Raw genomic sequence first — 23,825 nt, forward strand, 5'->3', positions numbered from 1 at the left:
GTCTACTTTCGATTTGATAAACAAATGATGTATGATGTTATACAAAAATATAAAAATATAATAATTCACCGTAACAATATTTCAAAATAATTTTCTATATTTGATATAAACTCTGAATCCATTCAAGCGGGTTTCCCCTTATTTTTAACTCCGCAGGAAATTAGCATTTTGTAGCATCATGGCGACTGATGGGGAACCGGGTATAGTGGAATATTATGGATCTGGTGGTGCACATAGATGTGGTTACTGTGGTAACAATGGCAACTGTTCTCATGGTATATAAACTCTTTTTTGAATGCACGTGCATAATCTATTGAAATTGTTCAAATGCATACTGAATCCTTCCCTGCTTGTCACGGGTGTTACTATAAACAGAAAATAAACAAACGGCAACATGTTTTAGCACAGAGCTAAGTTCATATGTTCTACGCAATGAACGACATTGTATGATGTCATACATCAATGTTATTCCTATGCAATACCACCCCATGTATAATATAGAACCCGAAGACAATTAAAACTATCACCCTGAGGCATGTGTATTGTTTCTTGCATGAAAATCGAAAGTGGGACAATAAACTAAGAAAGTAAAGCGATAAATGATGACATTGCACAATTGAAGGCTATAAGTAGAAATAAATACAATTGAAAATAATAATGTAGGTCTCATATATACCATCCTGCCCTTTCTCACACCTTCATCTTGATCAAATGCAACAGGATGTAAAACATTTCCTGTTAGATACAGCAATGTATATCTAAGTCTTGGATGTATTCAAGTTACAGCTAAATTAACTATAGACTGTCATTTAGAACCACACAATCATATTGGAATATAGTACTTTGATCTCATTTCATATACATGTACAAGAACAATAAAAAGTATGGTACATATGCCAATAGAGGTCTGCCGTTTAAAGATAGCAAATGCTTTAACAGTATTAAGTGAAATTCACTGCCTTTTATCTCGGAACCATCTGCAGCTCAGTCACTGACTGATACTCAAAATTTGATTTGATGTATCTCTAGGAGTATCCTACTATTTCCAGTTTCTCCACTTTCTTTATAACTGAATGGCATAGGCATCTCTGATAAATTTTTAATGAGCTCACAAGTATCTGCCTTTGGTTTTTGAAATATGTAAATACACCCTAATACAATACAGGTAGTTTAGGAGTGGTTTCCATTTTTCTTTCTATTTAATTCATATTGATTTTATTTTTTTTCTAGAAATAACAACATGCATTAGAAACAGGATGGGAAGAGTGTTCCTACCTGATGTTTGGTGATTGGTCAGATTGTATATGCAAAAATCCATTCATCCTTTCCTGGTCTATTCTTTGTTGTCAACTTGCTGTCTGATGTTATAGAGCTAATCTTGTTTAGCCCCTACTATTTCAACAGTTATCCTCTTTTTTAACAGCCCTGTTCTTTAAATATCCATGGTTATAACAATGTTTACAATGATTTCAGGAATGTGGTCCCATTCTTTAACTGTCCAGGATTACCAGGACCTTATTGACAGAGGATGGAGAAGGTATAGTTTTTTTTGTTTTTTGCTAGAATTAAGAAATCAGTTACTGCAATGACGTCACTCTTTCAGAACTAAGGAGTCTTTCTGGTTACTTTTTTTATCAATTTCAAAACTGATGTTTTAAAAAGGAGATGTGAAACAGGAACTGAAAACTCCTAGTCTCTTGGTCTTTTGATGTGTTTCATTGAATTAGTTTCCAGAAGTCAATTGCCATATTTTGAAAACTATGAAGATGTTGATACATGTTAACATTATGGTCAGATTATATTATGAACAGTTCTGAATCCTTTTGATTCTTCTGTAGGAGTGGAAAGTACTGCTATAAACCTACAATGAATAAGACTTGCTGCCCACACTACACCATCAAAATGGAGGCATTGAACTTCAAGTTGAACAAATCCCACAAAAAGATACTAAAGCAAATGAACAAGTACCTTATACACGGTAGTGTGAAGGGTGAGGCTTCCAAACCTTCAGAAGATAAACCGAAGTCGGATGTAAGTGGAGCAGAAAAAACTGCAGAAGACAGCAGCAATATAAAAAATACTGATGTTATGGATAGTCATGCAGCGAAAGCACCTCCTAAACCAGGTAAAGCTAATACATCAGATTTTTTGAGGAACAGGACAGATTAAATTGCAAATAGATTTACATTGGCTCTTTTTCTGCTCTAATGTTGCATACAAACATGTATGAAAATTTCAATATGCAATTAGTTCATTAACATTTCATTGTAATTTTCTGAGGATAAAAACTACTTAAACACTATTTATCTACTCTAACATAACTTATGACTTAGGTTCAGGAGCTGATCCTAACAAGCCACCAATGAGGAAAGCCAAGGACATTCGTTTAGAAAAGAAAAAGTCACGAGAGCTGATAAAACTACAGAGTATGACCAAGGAGGAGGCTATGGCTGCACAGGAGTTGGCTAAAGGCCTTGACCGTGAGGCTAGTACCATGAGCTCAGTCAGCGTGTGTAGTACGGTAAAGACATCTTTACATTTAGTCTGATATTAGATACTGAAAATTATGTTTTGAGAATTAGCTTTCAAAAAAAAAGTCATAGAAATGTTACAAAATCCACACACCCACGTTTTATGTATTTGTTGTCTTTCCATGTAGCCTGTAATGTCAAACCATGGATGATACCATTTGGATCATCTTAAACTTTGCAAACTGTTGGCATCATATTTCTTACAGAATCCAAAGGTTATAGTTGTAATGATATGTAAATGTTTGTCTAATTTTGCTGCAAGAAAATAGGTTTGATGATTTATCAACAAGGGAGATAATACAGCTGGAGAAAAGTTCACTTCATTGTAGTTAGTGGTTCAAATATTTAGCAGTATCTTAACACACATATAAATTTTAAAGTGTTTACAAAGGACCTTGTGATTCTAAGCAGAAAAATAATTTTAATGTTAGTTAATTAAATTTACACGTCATTACATGAAAGATAAAATGTGTCCTTTATTCCACATAACTGTTTGCTTCCTGTGCTGTCCCGTCCATACACACATGTTCAAACTTTCAGGCAGGGATAACCTAGGCTTATCCAGCTATTCAGTTTTTTGTTGATAGCATTGTAACTGATTTCAGCAGAAGAATGAAGCAAAGACACTGGCTGACTATCTCAGTGAACCTGACAAAGCAGAGAAGTGTGCTCATAAGCTGGAGGTAATTAAGAAATATGTTGATTGCTACATATATTTTCAGTACTCTTAAAGGTGATGAATTTTTAGTGAATATGTTCAAAAAAATCAATTTGTATTAGGACCTTGGTGAGTGCAATACACAATGACTCTGGGTGGTCTGGTGACTCAGTGATAATGCATTTGCCTTTCACCTAGACGTCAGAGGGTTGATTCCTCAAACAAAAGGGAAAAGGTGAGGGGTCACCTACACAACATGTGGGTTTTCCCTGGGTAATCTAATTTCCTCCTAAGTAAGACCCTTTGGTGCTTCTATCTTGGCCAACATGAATGATTATAAGTTGGATAACTTGTATCACAGTTTTTTTTAGATAAATATAGCTTATATTTCTGACTTGGAAAATTTCAGGTATGTTTATGATTTGAAAATATTATTTTTTTCCTGTAAAAAAGTTATATTTAGGTTTAAGAAACAATGAGTTCATACTCTCACAAAGACTACAATGATGACTTATATCACTGTTATTAAGACTGTTAATATTGATACCAATTTATTTTATTTTTGCCTTTTAGAAATATCATAATATTACTTATTTCTACTGTGGTAGAAGTTTGCATTCATGAACAACAAATTATAATCATACAAATCAAATGAGAATTTTATTTAGAATATCAAAATTAGTAGTATAGGTCTCAAGTTCCAATACGTTTAAGGCCTTGAGGTCTTGAAGTTTAGCCAAAGGCCTTCTGGTGCAAGTTTAAGACCTCCTAGTCTACAATCTTAGATGAAGGCTTTCTGGTCTTGAAGGACTCCTTCTGTCTCTTTGAATGTTTTACTACCAAAAGTCGGTTTGTGTCATAGACACTTTTTCTAAAATGGATATAATAATTTTGAGATGATAAAGAATTATCATTATTTCTAAATCCTCAACCATTTCAGATTAGACTTGTAAGGTCGAATCCACGAAGTAAGGAATTTGATGAGTCATTCAAAGAGTCACATCAGGTCTACCATAAATACCAGATGGGCATCCACCACGACCCCTCGCATAAACCTAGTGAGAGCCAGTACACTCGCTTCCTGTGTGACTCTCCCCTACAGGTAAACTAACTTTTCCACATGTGTTTGTAGGTACGCCTCGTTAGAACTGCACCACAGAGCAAGGAGTTTAAAAACAGTGAAAAGGAGTCTGCAGAAGTTTTCAAAAAATACCAAATGAAGGTGCACAAAGACCAGCCATACGAATGTGATAGAAACCAATGGCTTGACTTCCTAGTTCACTCACCACTAAAGGTATCTGGTTGAACGGGGCACTCAAGTTGCCAGGTCATACTCACCTCCCAGCATATCAGACAGAACTTGCTGTCAGGTTATACTTAGTCTGCGATTGTACTAAATCTCAGTTCAAACTTTAGGAGTCACACTCAGTGTCAGATGAAATTCAATAACAGGTCACACTCTGTGCTTGGTCACACTCTGTGCTTGGTCACACTCCGTGCTTGGTCACACTCAGTGCTTGGTCACACTCCGTGCTTGGGAGTGTTGGTCACACTCCATGCTTGGTCACACTCTGTGCTTGGTCACACTCCGTGCTTGGTCACACTCAGTGCTTGGTCACACTCAGTATCAGATTAAATTCAATAATAGATCACACTCCGTGCTTGGTCACACTCAGTGCTTGGTCACACTCAGTGCTTGGTCAAACTCAGTGTTTGGTTACACTCAGTGCTTGGTCACACTCAGTGCTTGGTCACACTCAGTGCTTGGTTACACTCAGTATCAGATAAAATTCAATAACAGGTCACACTCTGTGCTTGGTCACACTCAGTGCTTGGTCACACTCCATGCTTGGTCACACTCTGTGCTTGGTCACACTCAGTGCTTGGTCACACTCTGTGCTTGGTCACACTCAGTGCTTGGTCACTCTCAGTGCTTGGTCACTCTCAGTATCAGATCAAAGTCATCTTTCAACATCATGTCACACTTGATGATTGATTTAACTTAATGTCAGGACAAACTCATCATTCAATGTCAAATCACATTCATTGTCAGATCAAACTCACTTTTCAAGCTTTCAAGTCACCATGAATGTCAGAGCACACACATTGTCAAGGCAAACTTACCTGTCAGGTCACACACAATATCAGGGCACACACATTGTCAGGGCACACACTTACCTCTCAACATGTCAGATCAAAATAACTGTCAAGTCACACTCAATATCAGGTCACATACATTGTCAGGGCAAACACATTATCAGGGCACACACATTGTCAGGTCACACTCAATATCAGGCACACACATTGTCAGGGCACACACATTATCAGGGCACACACATTGTCAGGTCACACTCAATATCAGGGCACACACGTTGTCAAGGCAAACTTACCTGTCAGGGCACCCACATTATCAGCGCACACACATTGTCAGGTTGCACTCAATATCAGGGCAAACACAATATCAGGTCACATACATTGTCAGGGCACACACTTACCTCTCAACATGTCAGATCAAAATAACTGTCAAGTCACACTCAATATCAGGGCACACACATTTTCAGGGCACACACTTACCTCTCAACATGTCAGATCAAAATAACTGTCAAGTCACACACATTGTCAGGGCACACACATTGTCAGGTCACACTCAATATCAGGGCACACACATTGTCAAGGCAAACTTACCTGTCAGGGCATACTCAATATCAGGGCACACACATTGTCAGGCACACACATTGTCAGGTCACACTCAATATCAGGGCACACACATTGTCAAGGCAAACTTACCTGTCAGGGCACACTCAATATCAGGGCACACACAATATCAGGGCACCCACATTATCAGGGCACACACATTGTCAGGTCACACTCAATATCAGGGCAAACACATTGTCAGGTCACACTCAATATCAGGGCACACACATTGTCAAGGCAAACTTACCTGTCAGGTCACACTCAATATTAGGGCACACACATTGTCAGGGCACACGTTATATCAGGGCACACACATTGTCAGGGCACACTCAATATCAGGGCACACACAATATCAGGGCACCCACATTATCAGGACACACATATTGTCAGGTCACACTCAATATCAGGGCAAACACAATATCAGGGCACACACATTGTCAGGGCACACTCAATATCAGGGCACACACATTATCAGGGCACCCACACTATCAAGGCAAACACAATATCAGGGCACACACATTATCAGGGCACACACAATATCAGGTCACACACATTATCAGGGCACACACAATATCAGGGCATACACATTGTCAAGGCAAACTTACCTGTCAGGTCACACTCAATAGCAGGTCACATAGTGATGAAATCTTTTCTTGACTTAACAGGAGATGACAAAGAAGGGTGGAATTCCAATGGGATATGGTTCCTTCCATCAACATTATGTATTGGATGGTAAAATTATTGCTGTAGGTGTCATTGACATTCTTCCTTATTGTGTGTCATCTGTCTACCTCTACTACCACCCGGATTATGACTTTCTATCTTTAGGAACATATACAGCACTTAGGTATGTAAGATTTCCTTTTTTGTGTGTGCTATTTCATTATGCTACCACTAAGGCATACAAGTGATCTATAGATCAAGGTCTAGTGTTTTGTCATTTTATCAAAACATTATTTGTACTTTTATATAAAGATATATATATGATATTAAAAATTCTTTTTGTTTTGAATTTTCCTTGCTCTAATGAGTCTGTGCTTGTTATGCATTAAATGTATTAACAGATGTATAAATTTTATCCTTACAGGGAAATAGCCTTTGTTCAAGAGCTCAACAAGAAAGCCCCTGACCTTATATATTATTACATGGGATACTACATACATTCCTGTCCAAAAATGAAATATAAGGTAAAAAAAACCCCATCAAATAACCAAGTAATGTTGCTCTTCAATTTAACATCATGATCTGACAGTCATTTATCTCTTTTTTTTTTCATTTTGATAAACTAAGCCTGTTGAGGGTCTGTATTGAATGTCAATAATAAAACATTTGAATTTTTACAAGAGACATTTAAAGTTACAGGAATTGTAGGTAAATTTTCGCTAAACTTTCTGTCACTCCTATGACCACTGATCAAAAGGCTTCAGCTGTTTAATGAAGTTCTATGTATCCAACTAGATTATTTATCAGCATCATAGTCAGATCGAATCTCCAAAAATTTGATAATCAGATCATTCTAATAGCAATACATTCAGTAATATTAAAAGTTGCCTAAGTGGATTCACGACATTAAAATCTAATTCAATACAATGTTTTCAACCATCCAACACTTTCCTACTACTGATATAAATACCCTTCATCTTTTGTCTCCTATACAAACAGAATCTGTCTTATATAGACTTCATACTCTCCAGGAAATAATTGTTGTGATTTCTATATAAGGAATAATAACACTGTTATTCTTTCTTCAGGGTCAATACTTCCCATCATTCCTATTGTGTCCAGAGACCTACACCTGGCTACCTATAGCAGAATGTACACCTAAACTAGATGTCAATAAATACTCGAGGTTTGCTGCTGAAGAAGTGGGTATGTACAGTTCCAAAAGTGCTTAATTATGCCACGACCATACATGGTAAGGAGCATAAAGAATGCACCTTTCAGTCATTCTGTCTGCCCCCCTTTGCTTTGTCTTCCCAACTCCTCCTTAACCCTTTGGAGGATTTTAATGAGATGTTCAGAGAAAGATCACAATGTGTAGCTGTGCAAATTGCAAAGGGAATGCTGTTCAAATGTTTTTACAGGATTTGTGACCCTTGAACTGAGATTTTCCTATGCAAAATACCTTGTCTATGTAACTACTCCTAAATGCTTAATAGGATTTTATCAAAACTTGGTACAAAGAAAGACCACATTGTGTAGATATTCATATGGCAAGGGGAATGCTGTTTACAGGATTTATGACCCTTGGACTTAGATTTTCCTATGCAAATTAACTTGTCTTCCCAACTCCTCCTAAAGTCTTTGGAGGATTTTAATGAAAATTGGTACAAAGAAAGACCACATGTAGATATCATCAGTCTTCAAAAGAATTATTGAACATTTCAAAACCATTCAGTATTCTCAACAAAATCATCAAGCAACTAGTGTTTATGGCTCCAAACTAGATCTTGCTTTTGTGTATTTAGCCATCAATGTAGATTTATGTATGTCTGTAAACTACTAAAATGACCACTATGCAGTTCAAAGTTGTTCTGTGTTTCCCTTGAAATCCAGTGTTAATGTTTCTCCTGAATCCTTAATTTATACGTAATGACTAATACACTAATAATGACTACACTATATTAGACATTTTAGAAGTACTGTTGTCAAGAAATCTTTACCAAACACAATTACAAATAATCCATTTTGATGTAGAAGAATCCGCAACAAAATATGTTGAGCTGCCAGAATTGTAATCTACTTCAATGATAGATGGATGTTGTCTACATGATTACATTTTCGTTATTGGATTGGATTTCTGTTGTGAAATAAGTTTTTTTTTGAGGCATAATTGTTTCATTGAATTGGAAATGGACACTTTTATACATTACCTAATATTGAGAGATATGTATGTGATAAGGTATATATGACATACACATAGCGCCTTTTACTTTATTTATGACAGTTAAACTGTAAAAGACAGTTTTTGTTTTTCTTTCACAGAGGATGAAGGTGGAAAACTTGAGATCAACAATGTGCTTGTACTGTTCTGTCGACAAATTATGACTTATGAAATCTACAAAGCTTTGAATGCAAGAGCACGGGATGCAAAAGAAGTGCTGGAGTATGCCCTTTTAGTGGGGAAGAAATGTGCACAGAGAATGTTGTTGTTTAGAAAATCATAGACATATTTAATGGTGAACATATCTGTGTGGTTTTTTACCTTAGCTGTATTACTTTATTGTTAGTTATGCTAATAATTTTATTTACCGACGCACAAAGTCCGTCCAGCAGCAACTTCATCTTGTACAACATTTTAAGACTTGTAACTTACCTACATGATATTGAAAGTCTTAAAGTTTGGCCAGAATTGCTTCAATGGATGGACATCATGTCATCAGGTGAATTGGGTTAGTCCATTTAGGTCACAGGGTGTAAATGTGATTATGTCTGACTGATTGATCAAATGAACAAGTAATAAGAATGTACCCATAAGTGTAAGTTATCAGGTTTTATATACAATCTCTTGTACAATATACAGTACTTTCAGCTCCCCATATGATATATAATCGTCTTTCTGTTTATGTGCGAGTCCATTTGTCTTTCTGTTTATGTGCGAGTTCATTTGTCTTTCTAAGAAGAATGATCATTGAAATAAAAATGCACCTGCAATAATTTAATTTAGTAAAGGATTAACCTCTTAGAGTCAATGGGCTAGAGGTGAATAATTTTCCATTTTGAAAATAAAACAGAAATGGATGTTGTCAGGAATTTGAGAAAATATAGACAGTAATCAGGCTCAACAAACATAACATAATTCCTGGAAGGATGAACCCTACTGATTTTACTTATTATTGTCTCAAAGATAAAGGTCACATCAGTCTTACAACAAACAGGAGTAAAACAGATGTTTGTTAATTACAAGGTCACAATGCCGTTGTTATGTTATATTGTATTTATTACATGATGTCAGTTTGTTTAATCTTTATAATCAGCATGGATACACTATGCCATATGATATTAGTGATGTCTTTGATGAAATGTTGCTACATGTCTCTGTTTCTTTGTAAGATATGTGAATGTAAACTCTTGGAAGTATTGCTCACATAGATATGTACACAATGTACACAAATACAAGCCCTTGATCAGTGATGATTTTTGTGTATAACAATCTTATTTAATAACTGGTATATTATCCCATAACTGAGTACAAGAAAGCAGTGTATGTTTCACTAGTATGGTAATTCTTATTTTAGCAAATTCTTCAAATATTTGTCATGTTTCCTATCAAACTGACTCCCCCACCCCCACCCCCATCCCTCTGACACATATTAAAACCTCTCTTTCTGTTACTATTGATTATGTCATAATGCCTGAAGATGGCTGCTAGGCCTGAAAACATTAGTGAACTAACTTATTGGTTTTAACTTTTTAATCATCTAACCAATGCACAATGTAAATACAAGTTAAACCAACATATGTATTCAAACTGTAGATTTTATCCAATCGTTTCTCCTTAAATTTCTCATCATCATTACAGCTGACTTTTTTACTAACACTGTAAAAATAAGATAGTGATTTTGTGTAGTGAAGAGCATTGAATTATTGAACATTCATCAACCTTGTGCAATTTTGTTGGAATTGAAGTAGAAAGAAAACAAATGTAGAATTGTAGAATACACTATCATTTTATTGTAAATTTATTTTTCAATACATTTTTTTGTACTTAGGATGTTAGTTAGATTACATGGTTAATGTTATATTAATGTTTTGTGAAATCTTTGAAGATTTTATTTGATCAGATGCAATAATAAAACTTGATCATTCTTGCACATGAACATATGAAATACAATTTAATATTCAATCTCTTCTGAACTCTATGTTTGTAATGCTCTGTAGAAATTGATAAAATAATACACATCTCTTGGTACCAATTTAGATTTGATATACTTTAATGCAGAAATATATTTTGACAGGAGAAAAAGAATTATGAAAAAACCATCAAAGGATAGTTGGATATACTTTATGCGTAAGTGAGTTTGACAACCATATTGAAACTTTAATCTTCACATATTAAGAAAGCACTTCTGTATTTTAAAACGTGTTAACTGAATATTTGTTAATTTATTTTTTGTGTTGTGTACATATACATTCTACTCATGTTACCAGGAGGAAACTGCTCAGTAATACATGTCATTGGACTTGAACTTTCTAATTTTTATGTCGCTGATGATGCATTTTCATGTTTTAATACATTTGTGTAATTTTACAATGTTCTTATGATCCACTTTGAGTTGAATTCACATGGCCAACTAAACAAAAAAGAAATTGCAACATGAAATTTCCTACATTAAATTAGGCATGATTTTGTGTAATGTTATCAGACACCATGAAGCTCCACATTGCTCATCGATATGAATAGCATTGGCCTTGTTGATGTACATGTGTACATGCAATCTTGAATTTAATTATATTTTGTATCAGATGAGTAAAAAAATAAACTTTCTGTACACCAGAGTAAAATATACTTGTTTTATGTTTCCTGAAAGTTTTCAGTGAGATCATATAGTCACCGCTTTGTCCATCTCGTCGTCATTTTGTGTCTTTAGCATAACTCTGCCCACATTTAAGTAACTATCATGAAACTTGGTGTATGTATTGGTCATACTAAGGCAAAGTATTGTGTATCAAATTCAATGCCCTCAACCCCTGAATTACAGAGTTACTGCACATGTCCTTCTCATCTGGAGCATAACTTTGCACAAGGTTAAGCAAGGATAATGAAACTTGTTATATCCATTGATCATATTAAGACAATATGCGATGTACCAAATTCAGGGCCCTCAACTCCTCAATTGCAAAGTTGCTACCCTTTGTTAAAATTTTGTGTCCGGAGCAGAATTTTACTTGCATTTAAACCAGCTAGGTTAATAAAACATGGTGGATACATTGATCATACTAATTCGATATGCAGTTTACTAAATTCAGGGCCTGAAACCCCTCCATTTCTGAGATATTGCCCTTTGTTAAAACTTTCTTGTCTGTAGCATAACTTTACCCATAGTAAAGCAAGAATTATATACAGTGTACCAAATTAAGTGCCTGCAATACCTTAACTACAAAATTATTATTGATCAAAATAGTTAAAATTTTGTGTCCAATAGATTTGTTTTAGGGAGCATCTATCAGTTTCACTGATACTCTTCTTTGTGATGGCTGTCAATAGGGAAACAAAAGTTCCTATTCCCTTGTAACAGGAAGGAGTAATGTAAAACACCCTGCCACTGCTAGGGTTTGAACTAGTGACCCTTCAGTCTTAGCCAGACTACCACTCAACTGAAACGAAATTCTCACTAGCTGAGGGGCTTGACTTTTTACTCCAGTACACTCAAATACACAAAAATATACTCTAAATACACCTAGACTTCACTGTAATCTTCTAATCTTATGCCTAGTGTGATCATTTTAGGCCTAATTATTGCAGTATTTGACTCTAGTACAGGCAAGTAAAATGTCAAAATAGGAAGAATATATATGCACAAGGTAAATTCTACAACAAACTTTAAATGGACGAATATTTTCATTTTATACAGTGTACCATTCAAACCAAACAAAATGTACATATAGGAAGCCATATCCCTTGAAACAAACCATGTTACCTTTTAAGAAAGTGTGATAAAACAGATGTGTAGGTTTATTATATCATGTGACTTTAGTTATTTAGAACCTGCCTATAGCTAACTCCTTGTCATTTTTCTCTTTATATGGTTTACAATGAATTTCATTCATAAACTACCAATAAAAGTTTCTGTCCTGAAGATATTTAAGTTTAGAAAAATTGTATCATAAAGGGAAGCACACTCATTATTCATTTTTAAAATTGTGTTTTAAAAATTCTTAAGCATAATAAAAATTCAATGAAAATTCAACTGCTCCATATAAGTGTATCAGATATGAACATTTATCCCCTTATTTTATTGCTGTTGTTTATACTCTAAAAAGTGCTGTTTCCATCTATTAAGCATTTTCTACACTACATAACATCTTGCAATCAATTTGATTTACCAGGACAATTTATGATTATTAATTATGTAATGTATGTATGTATTGTATATTGTTTCAATCTTCTCTCCTATTGGTCATACTTTGACTGGGTTACTGGTAATGCCTCAGGTAACCTTAATACACCAATTAGAGTGCTCTACTTGGTCAGTGTTACAGGAGTACAGGTAAAGCACAGAAGAAAATTCAATACACTGACCAATTAATGGAAGTAATTAGGTGTGTCAATCACCTTGTGCAACTAACATGGTATAACTTCAATGACAAATGAGTGTTGATTGGTCGTTGCTGATAAGACCCAATATATATATATACAGTTGTAGCACATATTTTCTTTGATCTGATACATTAGATGACTTACTGTTTCATATTCAAGTTCGATTATTGAAAAGAATGCTAAAAGTTTACCTGGTCATAATCATGATGAAGATCAAACATAACATGGATGATTGATTTCTGTAAATTAATATTAAAGGCAGGTGTAAACAATATCTAATTCTTCAATAAAAGAATAATGACATTTGAGCTGACTCAAAATTAAGGACATCCATACAAAAAAATAAATCTTAAAGAGAATGATGCATGTTCAAAGGAATAGGAAGAAAAGATAACTGCTATCAACAGAAATGAAAAGTTTGTATGATGAAAAGGTCCTTTTTGTGATAAAAAAAAAACATGAATTTAAAGTTTCGTATTTTGCAGTTTCATCATAATGACAAAACGGGTCAGATGACACGTAAAATTACACGTAATTCTTGCTTTTATTTAAATATTTAGTTACTTTGTATAGTTGTTCAGCTGATGACATGACCAGGGACGTAGGTAACTGTTATCAACGTCCCTGATATGATGGATGTTCATTATAGTCTATATAACAGTCAGGCACAATAGAGAGTTATTCCCCTTAGTCCTTTGATTTAAAAAGATCACATACACATTAAGGAGCCTACTGGTAGTCTAATAATGTAATAATTAGATCTAATGGATAGATCAAACGCGAAAAGAGAATAATTGAGAGAATTTTAGACGTTTTTAGATTTATTTTGGTTTATCTGAGTATATTTTAGTGAATCTGAGTAAAAAATCAAGTCCCAGCAGAGGCTCGAAAGACGTCCGGTACTCTCAATTTCTACCCAAGATTTGATCCTTGTCACGGCACCATTTGTAGGAGTGGACTAATGGGATATAATACAACCCGGGTTCTGGATCAGGGCTTCCATGTGGCTAATAGTATTAGATAAATTAGCAAGTTGCATGAAACAATTATGAAAAAATAGGAGCATACAAATACAAAGGTGCGACAAGCCCACTGCTCTGAAACAATATTCAATACATAACAGATACATGGTCAGGACCTGGCATCTCAATGGACATATTCAGGCACCTCCTCCTACTGATAAGTTAAACAGTACAGACAATTAGGAAGGAGAAGAGAAAAGGAGAGACAAATTCATCTCAGAGAGCTTCTGTCCGAACCTATTAACAACTGCTTTCTGTGCGGGGAATATCTTTCAAGGAGCTATATTAAAGGCATGACTCTCTGATCATGGGTATCTATAGTATGTTGACTGAAGGGAAATCCCCACTCTCCGGGGCTAGGCTTGTTGGTGACCGTTAGCCTATTGTCAAATTTTACACCATCAGTTAGAATTGGTAATACAGATGCTGCACTATAATTTATTAAACATTACATGATGTTGTTGAATAACTCCGTAGCCAAGATATTCTTAAGAAAGATCCAACAGAAGTTTGGTTTTTTTTTTTTTTTTAGCCTTACATAACTGGAAGCTGACATTTGAAATACATGTACTGAATTTCCTTTTGAAAAAATACAATCATGTACATATTGTACAAGTCATTTGAAATGGAGCCGTTTTGATTTATGATCTCTGATCAGGATTTTTGCTTGTAAAATTAATGATATAGGTGCACATCCTTAAAACTTAAAATCTTTATTTTTTTGTTTGTTATATTTTTATGATTTTGTTTATTCACAGTGCTGTTATTGTCAACTTTTATGTGTACGAGTTATTTCCCCTCTCTCCTGACTTTTTTCTGTCGTCTCTAGCATACCCATAAACTAATTCACATATCGTAGAAAAAAATAGTTTGATGGGATATTCAATCAATATCTAAACTGCATTTGAACATTGGATGCAGTCATTTATTTATTTTTGTTTGAGGTAAGCGGTGCAGATTTGTTATGATATAAGCGACACATGTGCCGGCAAATCCTCCAGTCGTCTATGTTGAGAAGGCAGCGCCCAAATAGAATCCAAGGTGATTATTCAATGACGCTATATTAATTTAAGTATCTCAAATTCGTTAAGGTTATTTTTTCTGATACGTTTGCTAGACCGTATAAGAGCGTTTTTAAACAGACCAATATTTTCGAAGCAGTGCAATACTGTCAATAGCAATGTGATCTCTTTATGCTCACCACTCACTGGTCTGTCAATAATATAGATGATTGAGTTTTGTTTGTTGGATTTGTTTCTATCAAGGATCGTGTCATAGCCGTCATTATTAACCAAATCAATGCAATACATTGACAGTTAACTTAAGTGTTGGTTGTCGGCAAAATTAGCCTGTTCAATCAACTAAAAACCACCAAGTAAATATTAACTTAATATGCCGGCTATTTTCAAGACTAACCGGCAGTTTCAAACCTTAGAGAGGACACTGCACTTAAAGTCACCATTGTATGCTGAACATCCTTGGATGTACGAGAATGCCCGGAGTAGGTTGGGCACAAACCCTCATATAAGGAATAGTCTGCATTTGAGGGATAATGACAGCTTTTAGTTAAATTAGTTAATTTGTTAAAAAAATAAATAAAAAAAGAAAATGGATTAATAAAAAGTTAACACAAAAGTCATTAGACAGAAGAGCTTTAACAATCATTAATAAATAAAAGAGAAAGAAAAAGAAAACAATGAGTAATAATTTCAGTAGGTTAATGAGTAATTCATTTTATAAAAGATTTTATCTATTGTTGTAAATAATGTTTGATATTATTTAAAACAATTTTCGTAATTAATGCATATTTTCATGCTTTTTTCTATGATATTCAAATAGAAGACCAGGAAATTAAACTTGATATAACTCATATTCATCTTCAGTCTTCTGACTGTGTTCATTACTTATGGATAAAACATAATACTTCTATTGATTTCATTTCCAGATAAGTGATTGCTGTAGAGAAATACACATGGCAATCCTAGGAGCCCAGCTCGTGTTCAGTCTCGTCGTTTTCAGCATTTTGCAGAAGTTGGCAAAACATTTCTCTTTTGGGCGATGGCTTTTGTGTGGGAAGCTTTTTCGCTTTTTGCATCCTACAGATGCTCAGATAAAAGAAGTTGCTGGCCTTCCTAACTCAAATGCACCCAACAAAGCTAAAAACAGAAAATTTGATAACCGCAAAGATAAGAATGGTGCTGGAAATGCTGAAGGGTTTTCTGTACCTAGGAACATTCCTCTTGAGTTAGATACAGCAAAAGTGGAGCTTCTAGATCTCTTACAGCTCAAGTTTTTCGATGAATACCAATGGCTTATGGACTTTTCAGCATCAGCAGTAGTTGTGTACATATTAACAGAAATCTATTACACATTAGGACCGAGGTCTGAAATGAACATCAGTGTTCTATGGTGTTTGTTAGCAATAGGATTCTGTCTACGTTTGTTAATTGCCCAAACAGCCATGTATTTTAAGTCGGATGAGGGTGGAGAGAAGATTCTATGTATAACCTTTGGGTTCTTCTTCTTGGTGGTTGCTATGGGTGTACTTGTCATTGACTCCAATACATTGGAACTTGGATTGCAGGAGGGATACAGTAATTTTTCAGAAAGTGCAACAAAGTTTCTGAAAGAACAAGGACTGGAATCACATGGACCTGTATCATTTCTGACCTTCAAAATCATCTTGACATTTCTATGTTCTTTCATAGGTGCTCTTTTAACATTTCCGGGATTACGCTATGCAAAGCTGCACCTTGACACTCTAAAATATCACAAAGAGCGTCGAGTAATGCAAGCTCTTTTACAGCTTAATTTTATTCTGCCACTGATCATTTTATTGATGTGGTTCAAACCTATAGGGAGAGATATAATTTGTGCAAAGCACTGGAAGGTGACATATCGTCTAATGGACGAGCCAATGTTTGAAATTTGGAGAATTGTACTGGTTGTTATATTCGTAGTACTCCGGTTTTCCCTCTTGATACCTCATCTACAAAGCCATCTCAATGTAGCTTACATTCGAATGGAGAATTTGAAGAAAGAATCTGGCCGTGTAAACAGTGTGGACTTGCAGAAGATGGTGGCTCGTGTATTCTATTATCTTTGTGTTGTGGCACTGCAGTATATTACCCCTCTAGTGTTCCTTTTGTTTCTGACATTTTTGCATAAAACTCTCGGTGAATTCTCCTGGTCAGCCATGTTTGGAAAGAGTGCAGAGAGTTATGTTACATCCTTCAGTGCAGGGAAAGTTAACATTGCCCCTAGCAATGCTACTACACCCATTCATGAGCCAGACAGTGTAACAGAGGCAGCTGCTCAGTTCTCCTGGGCTATGACTAACTTGAGACTTGTCTTCTCTCCTATGTGGTACCGAGGACTCATGGCCTTCCTGGTCTGGTGGGTAGGAGCCAGCTGGTTTACTTGTACAGCCTTCGGAATCTACTACTACTCAAGCATATCTTCTTAGTATCGGGGGTAAAATCTGGGTTGGGGGTGAATAGCTTCATGTGTTCTGAGAATTATTTTTGGCTTGTGATTTGTTAATTGATCCATGTATTTGGTTTCCAAAATGCTTAAAGAATTAAAACCTAGTCAAATAAATATTGATAGAGATAACAAATGATAATATTGGTGCAGAAGTGAAAAGTATTTTTGTCATGTTCATTACAATGCTGGTATCATTGTTACATGGTATTGCCATTTTGATATTATTTATGTTAATAAATGATTCAAGATCAGATGTTCAGATGTTTGAAATGTCATGATATAACCAGGAAAAACTATGTGCATATGTTTTGGGGTTGTTAAAAATGATTCTAAGAGAACATGCAGTTGATTGGAGTGGTTTGATGATGATTTTCCTTTTCCTTCGCTACAACAGTGTTTTCATTTTAGCCCTATTAAGACATCTTTTTCTGTTTCAATACATTTTTTTTTTGCCTCGATATATATAATCAATATTAAATTAGAAATTGATAGAATAAATCCTGAAAAATTCACATTTATATTTTCATTGGGATTTTCCAGTTTTTCAAATACTTTTTTTATTCTGGGTAAGATCACACATGCTGTTAGCCTACATATTCACTTTACCTGTATTTGCTGTACCAAAAACTTTGTATTTCTATTTTAAAGCAGTCTTCAATAATTTTCTCTATATACCGTCTGTATCAGAACATTTAATGATCTCAGTATGTGGCTGGCTCTTGCAGTCAAATTTTTATTTCACATTACAACAAACCTATCACTTCTTTTCACTGAACTGATCAGTATTATAGAGTATTATAGAAAACATATATCTTTGATTTTCCTTCATGTTTATGATCTTCACAGGTAGCTAAAGTTTGATATGCAGAATGCAGTTCACTGTGTCAAAATGATTAGAGTTGACACTAAAATACTTAGAATATTCAAATATAGAATTTTTGTCATTGAGATAACCAGACATGTCATTAAAAGATAAATGATTCCCAAATATCCATTCCATCTTAAAAGTTAAAAAATTATCAGGTTTTGAGAATGATGTGGTTCTATCTTTCCATGTAACAGTCTTGATAGATGTGCTTCGCTGTATTCAGTCAAAATTTGAGGTGGTGATCTGTTATACAAGTATATATAGAGGAGGTGATAAAGGTATCATTGTGGGGAGGCAGGGATACAATTTTTTCTTGAGAGATATATTTATTGTTTTTTTCACTTAATGTTGCCATGGTAATCAGTAGAAAAAACCCCAATTAATTTCAGGATTCTAATGCACACAGTCTTGGAACAATTCTATATCAATTCTGTTTTTACCAGTACCTGTATATTTCTGTTTGATATCCATGACCAATCATTTATTTTAGATTCTGAGGAAGACAAAATAAATCTGATTAGATATTCAAATATCTCCTATTTCATGCAAATTTGGACATAGTGCCATAGCAAGTTTTAAAAAGAATACAAAATTAGAGGAAATTGTTAAGGATTTCATGAAAAGGCATTTTGAAATTTGCTGAATTTTTACTTTTTGGACAAGAAATGACTCAAGCCAATGGAGAGTCATTGTTTACCATTACCAAATCATGGTGTTAAAAAAGTAATCTAATTCCATGTCGATGTGGTGCTGCTTTTTTGGTAGTTGCCTTGTTAATTTTTATTTCCTTTTTTGGGGGAGGGGAGAGGTGAACAAAACTTATAAATATGAGAGCTATGAGTTAACACTTCCGATTGAAATCTAATGAAAGCTGGGGGTATTATCAAAAGGAATGCATTTACCCATACCATTTCAAGTGTATTATTTAGATATAATGAAGTGTTGCAATTCTTAACATAATGTATGTATTTTGTGTTTGTTTGTTTGGTTTGGGAAAATTGAATCATTGCATGTGTAGATAGTATTTGATATGGTATGGATATAGGCAAAATACCTCTCTATCCATATCTGAGAAATTTCCTAGAAAGAACTATTTATAGCAACTTCAAGAGTCTTGAGGTCAAGGTATTGACTTACATATTTCTGTAAATAAAACAAGTAAAGATATAATTGGTGCTTGTGAATGTTCTGTGCACATTGTTACTGTAATTTTAGAGAAGTATATATCTAAAACTATTTATAGTCGGTCAGTTTTTTCAGACTGATTCTCATTATTGCTGGAATCTTGAAAATCTTCATTTAGTTGGTAAAATTAGGGTAAACTGGGTTTTTTTTTTTTTTGCAGAAATGATTATTTTCTGTCAAAACAATACACTTGTCTAATATTTCAGAGATCACTGTACCTACGGCGAAATAAGCAACTCTGACGTTAACTGATAAACTGGTCTGATTATAATTCAAGGAAGAATATAAAAAGTCATCTGTATGTTTATTGTGAGTTCATATCTCCACAAATACTTGTAAATGATATGGCTTGTGTATTAGGAATGTTGGAATGTATTAATGTTGATCAACGCATGTTTATCCAGGAGTATCTCATTTTACAAAGTTTTTAATAAAAGAAATGATGAAAGATTCAGGTTTTTATATTTTTTTACATATCGGAATGATGAAGTTTGCTTATTTACCAGGAATCGTAAACCTAAATATTTTCATTTTTACAAAAGACGAAGTACCCACAAATTATGTGACTGTCATACATTTCACAATAACAGTTACTTAGTAGTATATCGTTGACTTCATAAGAACTTAAGGTTCTGTTTTATCATTGATCCGACTGGTTGGTAATATAGAGAAATCAACAACCAAACTTAAGTAGGTGTATGTCATGGTATTCCAATGATAATTACGTAATCTCTATTGTGAGAAGAACTCTGATGAAAGTATTTTCTCAGTCCCTAAGTGCAGGTGCATTCTTCGTTTCTTTTGTTTAAACATTTTCTGCCATATACACTACCAATCTCGGACTTTTTTGGTTGGAATATTTCATGAAGCATTTATACGATATTGCGACACGCTAGATAACAAGAAAAAAACCAACTTCGATATAAAACAATGCGACGTATGAGGATGAAACAACTTTTATTTCAAATTGATAAATATAACCCGACAATAAACATATTGGAATGATTAGCTGGTTACATGTCACTATTACCATCAGGTAGCTTGTTAGGACCAGGCTTCTTTTCACTTAATATTGTGGGACTAAGACATTCAAGGAAATGTAAATTTGTTAAAATGGAAATTACTACTAATTCACACACAATGAAGACAATTTGTTTGGTGATATTGTTTGTTTATGAGTGTTGTAAATAAATATATTGCGATACACAAGTAAGGAAACATGCGGACAGAGCAGGCGGAGCTTCCTATAACAGCACTAATAACAAGTTATGATGAATACTAAATTTAAAAATCCCACTGAATAGTGAAGTTTGACATCACTATATTAAACAAGAAACTATGTTACAATGTTTTGATAAGGATGCGACATAACACAAATGTCTAGGTTGCCTAGTTCGATTTAGCATGGTCGTGCTACCATATATGAACTTTACCGAGACGTTTTAGACCAATTATCGAATGTCACATTTCAAATGACGGTCTCAACTAATAATTTGTCAGGAAAAGTTGCTTCAAACCACAAAACAAAAATAGTGTTTTTTTTCATTTTTCACTTATTGATATACAAAGAGTACTGGATCAATTTACTAATGAAGCCCGGAAACACGTCTTTCTACCAGAACTGTACCAGGACAAGACGATAAAAGTAAAATACGAAATATATTGAACATGTCCAAACTTTATGGTGCCGGAGTTTCCCCTGTCTTCTCCCATTAGAAGTTTGACAACAGATGTCTTGTGAGGGCATCTATTCGTTAAAGTGTCTATGATACTTAATGTAGGCCTGGGGCCAGAGAACTTTCAGATTATGATTCAGGCATATGACATGTTCATATATCAAACGAGTGTAATTCACCACCGATACCACATTTTGACGTCATTTATCAATGACATCACAATAGTGGTCTATCAAATAATATAGAATGGCAGAAACTGACATTTATATAATCTATTATTCTTTAATACATTAATGATCACGAAAGTTTGGGCGACTAAATGTCAATAATGCATGCAAGTAAATATATCATGACTAGAAAATGAACGATGATCACAGAACGTTGCTGGGGGGATACATAATTGGAATAAATACTTTAAAAACACAGATATCATCCCGTATCTCCTCCATTCATACCGGTATTGGCAGCACAGGTTACGGGACACATTGTAGATCTGTACACTTAAAAGTCACTAGATAAGAAATAGAGTAACTATTCTCTGGTTGGCTAGGTATAAAGCGTACCAGCTGTTCATTGCAGATGCACGTGTTGTTCTTCACCACTATTAGCTCAGTCTGGAACACAAAGTTACCTTCTCAAACGCTGATTTTAAAGATACATCCGCTGATGTATTATAAGGTTTCGGCCATTATTCAGTTTTAACCGAAGACAAGCTTTCATCTTTATAAATCAAACGTATTATTTGGTGTCGACTTCGGGAGTTTCATGTTAAATCGTGGTTCCTTTTTCTCTATGATCAATATAGATGTCACATCAAGATGCTTTTAATGACATGAAGTACGGGATGTATGCGAGGAACTCAATCTTGGTAACCTGTATGGCTTCACTCTGAAACATTAACGATAGAATATTATATTATTGATCAATGTATAAGTGATCCGATGCTAATGTTAGATATCGTATGCTGCTTACTAGTCAGTGTTAAATCAATGAGAGGCTTTGAAACCAGGTAACATACCAGTCTGCTCTTTTACACGTGTATTTAAAAATATACCATGATTCTTCTCTGTCATAGTTAAAATACCACTTAGGACAAAAGTTCTGTTTAAATAACTCGGTATGTCAACAGAAAAATGTCACCAAATCCAACTTACAGGGTTAACAGTTTCCACGATTTTATCCCAGAGGGCAGTGTCGCTGTGAAGGTCACGTCCTAATACACCATTCAGCACTTCACGTAGGGAATCCAATGATATCTTACCCTTCTGTGACCTGTCCACTGATTGGAATATTTCCTTTAATTAAAAAAACATATTAGATTTTTAAAAACACACTACTATTGACCTCTGCTTTCATATGGTTGTAAATAGTTGTACTGCGATAAAAACCTGTTTTTAAAATAAAGGTTAAACAACACATCAACCATGTACATTGTATTTAAGTAGATCTTTACATGATATAAATCAGTATTACACATTATATATAACACACGATACTCTTCATTTGATCTAAAACCTCCATATATTGTGTGTCTTTAATAAAACTATACTCATAATATATATTTAATGTTTTTAAATGAAATTATGACACAGTTAAAAAAGAATGTGAAAAATAAGATGTCCTTTGTTAGAGATATTATAATTGTGCAGTAGTTTATCGCAGATTGATACAGAAACTGATTGCCCGAATATCTATCAAGATCTGTTTAAAGGTATTATTGGTAGTGTGTGTATATTTGATTGTTATAGATGTGATTAAACACTGCCGGTAACAGGTACTTAAGTATTAGTAACATTTAATCAAACGTCAATTTGAATAATCGTGGCATCCTTTTTATTGAATATATATTAATTTATCATTTACTGACACACAAGAAAAACGTAAACTCCATTTCTGGTAATTTTTTTGTTACTTCGTGTCAATGTATCGTTTAATTTATACAGCCAACTGAAGACACACTTCTATTCTATTAGATACTACAACTTCGAGTTAGCCATCATCATTTTATCAAGAAATCTCAAGGCTGAATAGGTGACAGCCATTGATTCTCCCGACTGCAATGACAAGTATACCCTCGTTAGCATTTGTTGTTGCTGGAATTCTGCGATGTTTAAAGTTTATTGCACTATCTATTAGTGCCAAAGGAATGTTCTGTCACTCTTCCAGAAGTACCTGGTGTAGTACGGAGAGAGTTGCTGGTGGATTTAGGGCGTTCGAATTCTCCGAATTAATATGTCACATACATGCCCAATTGCCGAATGATCTGTTGGGTACCAGGGTAACGTGTCAACATTGTTTTAACAAAGATAGTCCATTGTGTGTTACACCACATGATACTGGTCATGATCTTGTTGAAAAAAATACGTTGTGCTAGTGGATAATTGTCAATGCATCTTTGACATGTCACATTGGTTTCAATGACAACCAAGCGAAAATGCCCCAAA

At 34.6% G+C, this 23,825-nt stretch overlaps 3 protein-coding genes across 5 annotated transcripts in view; 2 read left to right on the plus strand and 1 right to left on the minus strand.

Moving 5' to 3' along the window:
- The first annotated feature begins 178 nt into the window (after positions 1-178).
- LOC132557032 (arginyl-tRNA--protein transferase 1-like) lies at positions 179-11,388 on the plus strand. Of its 3 annotated transcripts, none has more exons than XM_060221495.1 (10): positions 179-275; positions 1,474-1,537; positions 1,839-2,125; positions 2,334-2,521; positions 3,137-3,214; positions 4,130-4,291; positions 6,549-6,730; positions 6,971-7,070; positions 7,635-7,752; positions 8,869-11,388. In XM_060221495.1, exons 1-10 carry the CDS (start codon positions 179-181, stop codon positions 9,048-9,050), a joined length of 1,458 nt encoding a protein of 485 aa, XP_060077478.1. In that variant the 3' UTR covers positions 9,051-11,388. The 3 variants fall into 3 exon arrangements, with proteins under 3 accessions (XP_060077478.1, XP_060077477.1, XP_060077479.1); XM_060221494.1 differs by lacking the exon at positions 4,130-4,291 and adding an exon at positions 4,322-4,483; XM_060221496.1 differs by having other exon boundaries at positions 3,140-3,214.
- A 3,759-nt stretch (positions 11,389-15,147) lies between these two features.
- LOC132557025 (transmembrane protein 161B-like) lies at positions 15,148-20,155 on the plus strand. The gene is made up of 2 exons (XM_060221488.1): positions 15,148-15,207; positions 16,112-20,155. The coding sequence occupies exon 2, from the start codon at positions 16,139-16,141 to the stop codon at positions 17,630-17,632; it is 1,494 nt and encodes a 497-aa protein (XP_060077471.1). The 5' UTR covers positions 15,148-15,207; positions 16,112-16,138; the 3' UTR covers positions 17,633-20,155.
- A 1,975-nt stretch (positions 20,156-22,130) lies between these two features.
- Positions 22,131-23,825, minus strand: part of LOC132557038 (uncharacterized) — a 36,806-nt gene continuing 35,111 nt past the window's right edge. The window contains exons 18-19 of the mRNA XM_060221503.1: positions 22,536-22,676; positions 22,131-22,269 (exon numbers count right to left, since the gene is read on the minus strand). Of these exons, the coding sequence (XP_060077486.1) occupies positions 22,195-22,269; positions 22,536-22,676 (216 nt within the window). The 3' untranslated portion in view covers positions 22,131-22,194. The remainder of the gene's footprint in view (positions 22,270-22,535; positions 22,677-23,825) is intronic.

Source organism: Ylistrum balloti, unplaced genomic scaffold, assembly GCF_031769215.1.
Source record: "Ylistrum balloti isolate Yb309-2 unplaced genomic scaffold, AGI_CSIRO_Ybal_v1 Utg370614, whole genome shotgun sequence".
NCBI classification, from domain to species: Eukaryota; Metazoa; Mollusca; class Bivalvia; order Pectinida; family Pectinidae; genus Ylistrum; species Ylistrum balloti.

Bases quoted from the DNA above. Each gene is read 5' to 3' on its own strand.
- LOC132557025 (XM_060221488.1), top strand. From the start codon at position 16,139: ATGGCAATCCTAGGAGCCCAGCTCGTGTTCAGTCTCGTCGTTTTCAGC.
- LOC132557032 (XM_060221495.1), top strand. From the start codon at position 179: ATGGCGACTGATGGGGAACCGGGTATAGTGGAATATTATGGATCTGGT. The intron at 2,522-3,136 runs GTAAAGACATCT...AACTGATTTCAG, and splicing joins CAGTCAGCGTGTGTAGTACG to CAGAAGAATGAAGCAAAGAC. The intron at 6,731-6,970 runs GTATGTAAGATT...TTATCCTTACAG, and splicing joins GGAACATATACAGCACTTAG to GGAAATAGCCTTTGTTCAAG.